Genomic DNA, 12,401 nt, shown 5'->3' on the forward strand with positions numbered 1-12,401 from the left:
CAGCTGGGAAAGTGGCTCAAATTTTCTTTCCGCATCTGCGTCTCCCACAGAGTCAGTTTGGTTTTAAATGCCTTCACTGTACTGTACATATCAGAGATGACACGATCCCGACCCTGCAGCTGCAAGTTCATTGCATTCAGATGACTCGTAATGTCACACAGAAAAGCCATTTCACACAGAAACATTTCGTCTCAGAGTTGTGTTGTGTCTTTCCCTTTGCTGTCCAAGAACAGACAAATCTCCTCACGAAGCTCGAAACATCTTTGAAGCACCTTTCCCTGGCTTAGCCATCGCACCTCTGTGTGATAAGGCAAATCACCATGCTCCGTTTCTAACTCCGTCAGAAATGCCTTGAACTGGCGGTGATTCAAACCTTTGGCTCTGATAAAGTTAACTGTGCGCGTGATGATGCTCATTACATGCTCCATTTTCAAGGCTTTACCGCACAACGCTTCCTGGTGTATGATACAATGATAAGCTGTCAGCTCACCTGTCGCGTTTTCCTCTTGCATCTTTTCCCGTATCTTTCTCCACCAGTCCGCTCCTGTGTCCACACATCGCAGGTGCTCCGTCGGTTGTCAAACCCACAAGTTTTTCCCAAGGCAGCTCCATCTCATTTACACATCTTGACACCTCTTCATACAAATCATGCCCCGTAGTTGTGCCATGCATAGGACGTAAAGCCAAAAACTCCTCTGTCACGCTTAGGCTGGAGTCCACTCCGCGGATGAAAATTGACAACTGGGCAATGTCAGAAATGTCGGTGCTCTCATCCACAGCCAAGGAATATGCAATGAAATCTTTTCCCTTTTTCACAAGCTGCTCTTTTAGATTGATGGACAACTGGTCTACTCTCTCGGCAATGGTGTTTCTGCTCAGACTCACATTTAAAAAGAGTTGCCTTTTTTCTGGGCAAACTTCGTCACAAACTTTAATCATGCAGTTTTTGATGAAATCCCCCTCCGTAAATGGCCGGGCTGATTTAGCGATCTCTTCTGCCAAAATAAAACTGGCCTTGACAGCAGCCTGGCCTTGTGATTTGGCTTTTTTGAACAGAGCCTGTCGAGATTTGAGGCCTCGTTTTAATTCCTCTGCCTTTTGTAGCCTTTGTTCCATGTCCATATTCTTGTTTTTGTCCGCGTGTTTCGTTTCATAATGTCGTCTCAGATTATACTCTTTCAGTACCGCCACACTTTCTCCACACAGAAGACACACAGGTTTTCCAGCTACCTCCGTGAACAAATACTCCGACTCCCACCTTGTTTGAAACCCCCGGTTCTCAGTGTCCACCTTCCGTTTTGCCATTTTTGATGGGTATCTGAAAGTTAATTTTACTGTGATGCTGACAACTGCTGTGCCAATAAATATTGAAATGAAGCAGCCTACTGCTCGGTGCGGCACCGTTGCATTGTGGGAAATGTAGTATTGGTGCGTGTAAAAGATCTGCGGGCTGCCGGCTTGCTGCGGTCTGCGGGCCGGTTCTAATAATAAATCAAGATCATCCCAGGGGCCGTAAAAAACCTTCTCGCGGGCCGGATGTGGCCCGCGGGCCTTGACTCTGACATATGTGTTATAGCATAAGGAAGTGACATTTCCTCACTAAAGCATGTTTTCACCCACTCTACAGAGTGGGTGGACACCCTACTGTCAGTGAATTCAATATAAGCTGAGCACAGCAATTGATGACCAGCTATCTCAATGGTGTTTTGAGAAGGAATATGATGTATGGAGGTACAGTAAGTACCCCCCCCCCCCCCTCCGTCTTTGACTTCCCTTAGTGGTAGAGCCATAATGCCATTTAAGCCAATCAGAAACAGGTATTCAACAATGCCATTGTAATGAACTTCCTTTGTCGTTTGAAGAGAGTCAGACCGAAATGCAGCGTGTAGGTTAATCATGACTTTTAATGAAGAAAATAGCGGTACATGAAATAAATGAAAAATACAAAAACAACAAACGAGTGAAACTAAATACAGCCTATCTGGTGACTAACACAGAGACAGGTACAATCGCCCACGAAATACAACGCGCACTCAGGCTGCCTAAATACGGTTCCCAATCCGAGACAACGAGAATCAGCTGACTCCAATTAGGAATCGCCTCAGGCAGCCAAGCCTAACTAGACACACCCCTACTAATACACACTCCCAATTAATACAAACCCCAATATGAAATACAACATATAAACCCATGTCACACCCTGGCCTACCCAAACCTATAACAAAAACACAAGATACAATGACCAAGGCGTGACAGAACCCCCCCCCCCCTAAGGTGCGGACTCCGGGACGCACCTCAAGAGCATAGGGAGGGTCCGGGTGGGCGTCTGTCCATGGTGGCAGTTCTGGCTCGGGACGTGGACCCCACTCCATAAATGTCCTAGTTCCTCACCTTCGCGTCCTAGGATAATCCACCTTCTCCGCCGACCATGGCCTAATAGTCCTCACCCTGATCCCCACATAACTGAGGGGCAGCTCGGGACCGAGGGGCAGCTCGGGACCGAGGGGCAGCTCGGGACAGAGGGGCAGCTCGGGACAGAGGGGCAGCTCGGGACAGAGGGGCAACTCGGGACAGAGGGGCAACTCGGGACAGAGGGGCAGCCCGGGACAGAGGGGCAGCCCGGGACAGAGGGGCAGCCCGGTACTGAGGGGAAGCCCGGTACTGAGGGGAAGCCCGGTACTGAGAGGGAGCCCAGTACTGAGAAGGACCTCAGTACTGAGAGGAAGCTCAGTACTGAGAGGAAGCTCGGTACTGAGAGGAAGCTCGGTACTGAGAGGGAGCCCAGTACAGAGAGGGAGCCCAGTACAGAGAGGGAGCCCAGTACAGAGAGGAAGCTCAGTACTGAGAGGAAGCTCAGGCAGGTAGTAGGCTCCGGTAAATCCTGGCTGGCTGGTGGGCCTGGATGATTAAGGTTGTCTGGCCGATCTAGAAGATCTTGGCAGACTGGCACTTCTGGCGGATCCTGGCAGACTGGCACTTCTGGCGGATCCTGGCAGACTGGTGATGCTGGGCCGACTGGCGGCGCTGGGCAGACAGGAGACTCCGGCAGCGCAGGAGAGGAGAAAGGCTCTGGCTGTGCTAAACAGGCGAGGCGCACTGGAGGCCTGGTGCATGGTGCTGGAACTGGTGGTACTGGCGCAAGGACACGCACAGGAAGCCTGGTGCGGGGAGCTGCTACCGGAGGACTGGTGTGTAGAGGTGGCTCTGGATAGACCGGACCGTGCAGGCGCACTGGAACTCTTGAGCACCGAGCCTGCCCAAGCTTACCTGGCTCGATGCCCACTCTAGCCCGGCCAATAGGAAGGGCTGGTATGTGTCGCAGCTGGCTCTGCACCCGCACTGGAAACACTGTGCGCTCCATAGCATAACACGGTGCCTGCCCGGTCTCTCTAGCCCAACGGTGAGCACAGGGAGTATGCGCAGGTTTCCTACCTGGCATAACTATTCTCCCTTTTAGCCCCCCCCAATAAATTTTTTGGGGTGACTTTCCGGTTTCCAACCGCGTCGCAGTGCTCCCTCCTCATACTCGCGCCTCTCTGCTTTAGCTACTTCTATTTCCTCCTTGGGACGGCGATATTCTCCCGGCTGCGCCCAGGGTCCTTTTCCGTCTAATATCATCTCCCAAGACCAGAAGTCCTCATATTGCTGCTCCTCACAATTAACAGGGAGAGTAGGCTCAGGTCTGACTCCTGACTCTGCCACTCTCTCTCTGCGCTTTCCCCCGTTACCTACAGTTTTCGCTCTGTATAGCCGTGCTTTCCTTTTCGATTCCATCCGTGTATAGCCCTCTTCGCATTGCTGTAGGGAATCCCAGGCGGGCTCCTGCACTCGCTCTGGGTCGGCCGCCCACCTGTCGATTTCCTCCCACGTAGTATACTCCTTGCTTCTGTTTTCCATAACGTCCTCCTTCAGATCCTGCCAGTTCACACGCTGCTCGGTCTGTGAATGGTGGTGGGTGATTCTGTAATGAACTTCGTCTGTCGTTTGAAGAGAGTCAGACCGAAATGCAGCGTGTAGGTTACTCATGACTTTTAATGAAGAAAATAGCGGTACATGAAATAACTGAAAAATATAAAAACAACAAACGAGTGAAACTAAATACAGCCTATCTGGTGACTAACACAAATACAGGTACAATCACCCACGAAATACAACGCGCACTCAGGCTGCCTAAATACGGTTCCCAATCCGAGACAACGAGAATCAGCTGACTCCAATTAGGAATCGCCTCAGGCAGCCAAGCCTAACTAGACACACCCCTACTAATACACACTCCCAATTAATACAAACCCCAATACGAAATACAACATATAAACCCATGTCACACCCTGGCCTACCCAAACCTATAACAAAAACACAAGATACAATGACCAAGGCGGACAGCCATGGTATAATCCTCATGTAATGTCAATGGGGAGCTAACATGGATGCCATAGAATTTTGTAGTGTAATGTAAACACATCATAATGCTCTTTTTCATATGAACACATACAGAAAAACAGAAATATTACATATTACATATCAAGATTCATTTATTACTTATCAAGATTCATTTTCAATTTGTTAAATACTTTTATGGTGCGTATTGCTTTTTTGTTTTTACATTTACTGATCATTTCAAAATAGTATTTCAATTCTATCTTAAATAATGTGAAAAGGGGTTTGTTCTCTATAATGCTCATTCTTCACATTCAGTTTTATAGTATTTAAAACAAATATTCCACATGTAATGTTAATACTGATGGAGCGCTAACATGTCTGAGAATGTTTAAGTAAATAAATCATAATGCAGAAACTGCATATGCTCCACTCTATAAATACATGTCTCTGGGTAGAACCAGTCATCCAATCTGGCTAATGCGGTTTCTGTCTGAATGATCCAGGAGCGCCAGCTTCTCCTACATTGCCGTTGTTAAGAGATAATTGACGCTTCGCCATTGTGCAGTTTATTTCTGATAGTTTTCAAAACCTATGAAGATGTCCAGTGAAAGCAGATATGCAATTTATTGACACCAAAACAGAATTGGATACACATTATCCCGAATGTTAGTCAATAAAAACGTATGTTAAATTTGTGGAAGAAGGGCCTTGGTCAGGGAGATGACCAAGAACCTGATTGTCAGTCTGACAGAGCTCCAGAGTTCCCATGTGGAGATGATTGTCCTTCTGGAAGGTTCTACCATCTCTGCAGAACTCCACCAATCAGGCCTTTTTGGTAGTGGCCAGTTTTCCTCCGTAGTAAATAAGTCCCCAGCAAAGCTCCCCCACACCATCACACCTCCTCCTCTATGCTGGTAACTAATGAATTTATCCTCTGCAGCAGAGGTAATTCTGAACAAAGAGAATATGTCCAAATTATTAAAGTTCAACCTAAAGTAAAAGAAGGAAAGGATCAAATATGTGCGTACTCAAGTCATTGCCTTTACTACCCTTCAGCCATCCCAAGATGCTAAAAACACACAAAACAACTTTATTTCACACCCCGTCTTGAGCAAACACACACTCTTTCCCCTGTGGGCAAACACAAAGACTAACAGTTGGGACAGAAGTGCTCCTTCCTGGTTATAAGAGGAAGGATGGAGTCAGAGTGGGGTCAGAGCAGGAAGGTGACACTGGAGGAAAGTGACATCACGGAGACCAGAACAGAGCAGAAAACTCTGCTTGAGTGACAGCTGTCCCAAATATGTGTCTAAACAAGAATGATGCCAGAAAACTGTCTGGCACTAAACACTGCTGTGCTGACCCTTAAGTTTTTTCTGTAGGAAAGATACTACATTTTCAACACACACACACACACATTTTACATTTAAGAGATAATCATTAGCAGCAAAGTCTTGTTAAACATGTTCATTCTGTATGCACTGCAGAACGTGCAAAACAAACCAGTATCAGTTCCAGATGGCCAAAATGGCCAAAATGCCTCAAAGCCTATATAATTTACAGCATGCAGATTTCACCTCATAATCACACCATAATCACCTCATAATCAATACAAAAACACCTTTAAAACATTTTGCACTACATTGCACTACATTATTTTGTATACATAAATAATTATCTGTAGTCAACTTTGAAGAATCCAACCTAAGTATTATTTCCCTCCTGGTTAGGCAAATGTTTTGTATCATGATATGATTCATATGTTTAATATTGGGCCTGCTTGATATGTTTTTATCACTGAACAACACAATTATTTGCTAGTTGTGGGCGTTGAAAATGTTCCCATTCTGGTTCAGATGTAAAGGACATGTGTATTTATATTTATTATGGATACACATTAGTTCCTGCCAAGGCAGCAGCTACTCTTCCTGGGGTCCAGCAACATTAAGGCACTTACATCAAACATGAAACAAAAGATCATATAACATTATTACACATCTACAATACAAAATGTATAATACCACCATATTACAATGGATGTGTGTGCATATGCATGTCTGTACCTGTGTGTGTGTGTGTGTGTCTCTTCACAGTCCCACTGTTCCATAAGGTGTATTTTAATCTGTTTTTTAAATCTGATTCTACTGCTTGCATCAGTTACCTGATGTGCAATAGAGTTCCATGTAGCCATGGCTCTATGTAGTACTGTGCACCTCCCATAGTGTGTTCTGGACTTGGGGATTGTGAAGAGACCTCTTGTGGCATGTCTTGTGGGGTATGCATGGGTGTCTGAGCTGTGTGCTAGTAGTTTAAACAGACAGCTCGGTGCATTCAGCTTGTCAACACTTCTTACAAAAACAAGTAGTGATGAAGTCAATCACTCCTCCACTTTGAGCCATGAGAGATTTACATGTATATTATTAATATTAGCTCTTCTTGTACATTTAAGGGCCAGCCGTGTTGCCCTGTTCTGAGTCAATTGTCCCTCTTTGTAGCACCTGACCACACGACTGAACAGCAGTCAATGTGCGACAAATCTAGGACCTGCCTTGTTGATAGTGTTGTTAAGGCAGAGCAGCACTTTATTATGGACAGACTTCTCCCCACATCAACATGTCAATCAAATGGAAAGGTAGACGGAGGGGATGGATATTTGCAGCTCTTACTGCTTCTCTCCATCCCTTCATTCTTCAGTAGTGAGTGTAACTAAAACGAGATGAGGAGTACTGTAAATGTCTCCTCTCCCTCTTCTCATCTTGAGTCACTCATCCCCAGAAGTCTGGGGAGTGGGCGTCCAGAGCACGTTCACAGCTCACTCTTATGCAAGTCCCCACTTTTCCTGCCCAGGCTGGTGTCTACCAGACCATCTGCCACTCGCTCTGCTTTTCCTTCAATGAAACCACGTTTACTCCACAGTCACATGTTCAGCTTATGTGTTAGCTGCTAAAGCAAGGCAATGAGGCCTTCCATGGGGACCCCACTCACCCTGGTGTCCCCATGGAGCCTGAGTTCACAGAAGCCAAATAGAGTATGTGCTTGTCGGCAAATCAGAGGATAGGTGGCCTTTGACTGGTGTAGTACAACGCCATGTCAAAAACAGCCGGGAGAAGTTGTAAAGCAGTTGTAAAAAAGTTGTTTAAAAAATCTGCATAATGACTTATGGAGCAATAGTACGAAGTTATGAAATGCTCTGGTGACAGATACAGTACCATGAAATACTGTATGTCGAAACTGAAATTGAACAAATGGCTATGTTCCAATCAAGTATACATACTAGCAAACCTTGTATAATGCATGCCCATTACATTGCTTAATTTCTAGGTAGTATGCTAGTGTAAAACCCAGAGTGTGGTTTGTATCTGACTGACCTTGGCTTTCTTGATGCCGTTCAAGATGTCTCCTAGATCCTCCACATCGATGACTGAGCCTGGGCTATTCTCCTCTGACCCAGCTGTCTCCTCGTCACTACTGGACTCTACCAGCTCCTCCTGCAGATAGAAAGAGAGGGAAAGAGAGGAGGACAGGAGACAGCAGGTGAGAGGGAGAGGGAGAGGAGTAGATAGGGAAAGGTGATGGCAGAACAAGAGAGAGATGAACAGAATATGACAGGTACAGTTGAAGTCTGAAGTTCACATACACTTAGGTTGGAGTCATGGAAACTCGTTATTCAACCACTCCACAAATGTCTTGGTAACAAACTATAGTTTTAGCAAGTCGGTTAAGACATCTACTTTGTGCATGAAAGTAATGTTTCCAACAAATTGTTTACAGACAGATTATTTCATTTATAATTCACTGTATCACAATTCCAGTGGGTCAGACGATTACATACAAAAAGTTGCATTTTCCAAGCTGTTTAAAGGCACAGTCCAGAAATTGATGTCATGGCTTTAGAATAAATTTCTGGTAGGCTAATTGACATCATTTGAGTCAATTGGAGGTGTACCTGTGGATGTATTCCAAGGTCTACCTCAAACTCAGTGCCTCTTTGCTTGACATTATGGGAAAATCACAAGAAATCAGCCAATATCTCAAAATATTGTAGACCTCCACAAGTCTGGTTCATCCTTGGGAGCAATTTCCAAACGCATGAAGGTACCAAGTTCATCTGTACAAACAATAGTATGCAAGTATAAACATCATGGGACCACGCAGTCATCATACCGCTCAGGAAGGAGACGCGTTCTGTCTCCTAGAGATGAATGTACTTTGGTGCGAAACGTTTAAATCAATCCCAGAACAACAGCAAAGGACCTTGTGAAGATGCTGGAAGAAACGGGTACAAAAGTATCTATATCCACAGTAAAAACAAGTCCTATAACGACATAACCTGAAAGGACGCTCAGCAAGCAAGAAGCCACTGCTCCAAAACCGCCATAAAAAGCCAGACTACGGTTTGCAACTGCACATGGGGACAAAGATCGTACTTTTTGGAGAAATGTCCTCTGGTCTGATGAAACAAAAATAGAACTGTTTGGCCATAATGACCATTGTTATGTTTGGAGGAAAAGGGGGAGGCTTGCAAGCCGAAGAACACCATCCCAACCGTGAAGCACGGGGGTGACAGCATCATGTTGTGGGGGTGCTTTGCTGCAGTGGGGACTGGTGCACTTCACAAAATAGATGGCATCATGAGAGAGGGAAATTATGTGGATATATTGAAGCAACATCTCACGATATCAGTCAGGAAGTTAAAGCTTGGTCGCAAATGGGTCTTCCAAATGGACAATGACCCCAAGCATACTTCCAAAGTTGTGGAAAAATGGCTTAAGGACAACAAAGTCAAGGTATTGGAGTGGCCATAACAAAGTCCTGACCTCAATCTTATAGAAAATATGTGGGCAGAACTTAAAAAGTGTGTGCGAGCAAGGAGGCCTACAAACTTGACTCCGTTACACCAGCTCTGTCAGGAGGAATGGGCCAAAATTCACCCAACTTATTGTGGGAAGCTTGTGGAATGCTACTGAAACGTTTGACATAAGTTAAACAATTTAAAGGCAATGCTACCAAATACTAATTGAGTGTATGTAAACTTCTGATCCACTGGGAATGTGATGAAAGAAATACAAGCTGAAATAAATCACTCTCTACTATTATTCTGACCCTTCACATTCTTAAAATAAAGTGGTGACCCTAACTGACCTAAGACAGGGAAATTTTACTAGGATTAAATGTCAGGAATTGTGAAACTGAGTTTAAATGTATTTGGCTAGTGTCTATGTAAACCTCCGACTTCAACTGTAGGTGAGAACAGAGATGAAGTGGATGAAAAATACGGAGAGATCACTCAAACCTAGTACACGAGAGACCTGCCTCTCTCACTTCAAGCATCTCCTAAAGGGTCCAAACCTCCTCCTGATTTATTAAGGCATAAATCCACAACTAATCTTAAATACATCCATGATTAAACACATCCAGGATCCCATATGGGATACATTTTATTACAAGTCATTACCTTTTGTTGGAGCTGCTTGATTAAATAAAGAAAAACATATGCATATTTATGGAGTTTAGGAACTCCTCGGGGTACGTGGCTGATTAAAATGATGTTTCCCACCACAAGTTTGTCGGCATTGGCAGGATTAAATGAAAGCTAAATGGATGCATGGTCGATAAATCATAATGATTAGCCTTCATACTGTAGTTTCTTTCTTCCCTCTACTCGCTCAACATCACCCCTGCTGCGTACAGCACTGGAGACAGCAGGAAGAGAAAGTAGCACCGCTAACTCACGTTACCATGACAATATGAGAAAGAGGGTATGTGCATGCATGCGTGTTTAGTAATAGCAGTAGTGTCAAGGAATCCACTCCAGATAAAAGTGTAATAAGAAATACCTTATTTTGGACAACATAACCCTGCCTGGAGTTACGTGAACTATGAATCAGCACTTTAAGAGTAGTTACGTTTAGTAGTTAAGAGTAGTTACGTTTAGTCTTACCTCAGAGCTGAGCTGTTCTGGAAATGCCTGATAGGAGAAGACTGATGACTGTGGTTTCTTCCTGTTCCTGGTCTTACATGAGCTACCCATCTTACAGTTTCCACTACAGGCCTTCTTCTGCCCTGCAACCAGGGCCTGCAGGCAGCTCAGGAACTTGGTCTTCCAGACCAGAAAGTCAGCATGCACGCTGCCAGTGTGGCTATTCGCTACGTTGCAGTTGCCATCTCCTCTGGACAGAACCCGGATGCCGCTCAGCATCCACAGCCACTTGTCCACATTCTTACTCACCTAAGGGAGAGGGCAGAAGGGGTTGAATGATGTGTTTTCAGTGAGTCTAGAGGAAGTGGATGGTTAGCTATGGGACAGGAGAGAACAGTAATAGTGGTAATGATAATCGATTGAATGAGCTTAGTATTCTAGTGTGTACAAAAGAGGAATGTATAATATGCTAAAAATATCCATGAAAGTATCAGATAAGCAAAGAAACGGATTGCAAGTGTAAGTAGCAGCACCACACATGGTGGAAACATATCGATAGGAGACACACAGTATTTTGTCAGATCTCTTACCGTATTGTAATGGCAGCCATACACAGAGTTGCCCAGGCCAAACACTGCATATCTCAGTCCTTTCGGGTAGGCGTTCCCATATCTGAAGTCAGTGGATGCCTCCTCCAGACACTTACAGAACCATTCAGCATTTTCTGTGGGCTGTCCGTCAGTGTACACAGCCAATAGGAACATACAGACCAACTTGTTGGAGCACTGTAGAGAGAGATGTCATCAAAAATCTGGAAAGTGGCACAAGATAAACAAATGCAGAATATGTAACATATACATATAGAATACGGATCTCTCCGGCACTTTATACAGGAATGGCCCCATTTCTGGATGCAAAAACAGGATGCAGCTATGGACAACTTATTGCATAACATGCATCCAGAGTGAAAGTAGGAATCAATAACAACAGCTGCATAGGGAGCACAATGATGAGGTATGAGAACAACAATTTGAATGCAGAACAAATCTCCAAAGCAGAGCAACATTGTAAATGATTTAAGCCCTACAGGGCAGCCAGTGTAAGGTGCCCCTTGCCCCATGGTTTCTTACAGCAAAGAGCTGCCTGCAACACTCTATGCCGCTCGAGGAAGAGAGGATCATGATTGAACACTGGGCACAAAGAGTCAATGCACTGAGCATCTGAAACTAGATCTCTAGGCCGGAGGCCGGGCCGAGCACCCTTGGTAATTTCTCTTTGGAGATAAAAATCCCTCTCCCCGAACTGTAAAGTGTCTCTGTTGAATAAATGGCAATTTCCTGCTGTGTCTGCTGTGCCAGGCGACAAATCTCCTATTCATTTCTCAGATGGTGAATTATTGCCCAAAAGAATGGAATACTGATGAAAATAATCAATCTTTCCTGGTTGAACGGGATTCATTTAAAATATTTATACCTGTGCCAGCCATTGGTTTAAATAAGAAAAAATAAATAATAATAATAAAAAGAGGCAAACTTGGGGTTGACAGATGGAAGCCAGATGGAAACCACATGACAGCCCGCTTGGAGTTTGCCAAAACGCACCTAAAAGACTCTCAGACCATGAGAAAAAAGATTCTCTGGTCTCATAAAACCAAGATTTAACTATTTGGCCTGAATGCTAAGCATCCCGTCTGGAGGAAACCTGGCACCATCCCTTACGGTCAAGCATGGTGGTGGCAGCATCACGCTGTGGGGATGTTTTTCAGCGGCAGAGACTGGGAGACTAGTCAGGATTAAGGGAAAGATGAACGGAGCAAAGTACAGAGAGATCCTTGATGAAGTCCTGAGTGCTCTGGAGCAGGTTCTCAGACTGGGGTGAAGGTTCACCTTCAAACAGGACAACAAACCTAAGCACACAGCCAAGACAACGCATGAGTGGCTTTGGGACAAGACTCTGAATGTCCTTGAGTGGCCCAGCCACAGCCCAGACTTGACCCGATCGAACATCTCTAGAGAGACCTGAAAATAGCTGTGCAGGGACGCTCCCCATCTAACCTGACAGAGCTTGAGAGGATCTGCAGAGAATGGGAGAAACTCCCCAA

At 45.0% G+C, this 12,401-nt stretch overlaps 1 protein-coding gene across 3 annotated transcripts; it reads right to left on the reverse strand.

The window, feature by feature from the left end:
• Window positions 1-4,747: 4,747 nt before the first annotated feature.
• LOC123992767 (S-adenosyl-L-methionine-dependent tRNA 4-demethylwyosine synthase TYW1-like) lies at window positions 4,748-11,189 on the reverse strand. Of its 3 annotated transcripts, none has more exons than XM_046294263.1 (4): window positions 10,891-11,189; window positions 10,322-10,609; window positions 7,749-7,868; window positions 4,748-5,331 (listed from the first exon to the last, which is right to left on the reverse strand). In XM_046294263.1, exons 1-4 carry the CDS (start codon window positions 11,062-11,064, stop codon window positions 5,308-5,310), a joined length of 606 nt encoding a protein of 201 aa, XP_046150219.1. In that variant the 5' UTR covers window positions 11,065-11,189; the 3' UTR covers window positions 4,748-5,307. The 3 variants fall into 3 exon arrangements, with proteins under 3 accessions (XP_046150219.1, XP_046150217.1, XP_046150216.1); XM_046294261.1 differs by lacking the exon at window positions 4,748-5,331 and adding an exon at window positions 6,721-7,268; XM_046294260.1 differs by lacking the exon at window positions 4,748-5,331 and having other exon boundaries at window positions 6,721-7,868.
• Window positions 11,190-12,401: the final 1,212 nt, after the last annotated feature.

This window comes from Oncorhynchus gorbuscha, linkage group LG13 (genome assembly GCF_021184085.1).
Source record: "Oncorhynchus gorbuscha isolate QuinsamMale2020 ecotype Even-year linkage group LG13, OgorEven_v1.0, whole genome shotgun sequence".
Classification (NCBI taxonomy): domain Eukaryota; kingdom Metazoa; phylum Chordata; class Actinopteri; order Salmoniformes; family Salmonidae; genus Oncorhynchus; species Oncorhynchus gorbuscha.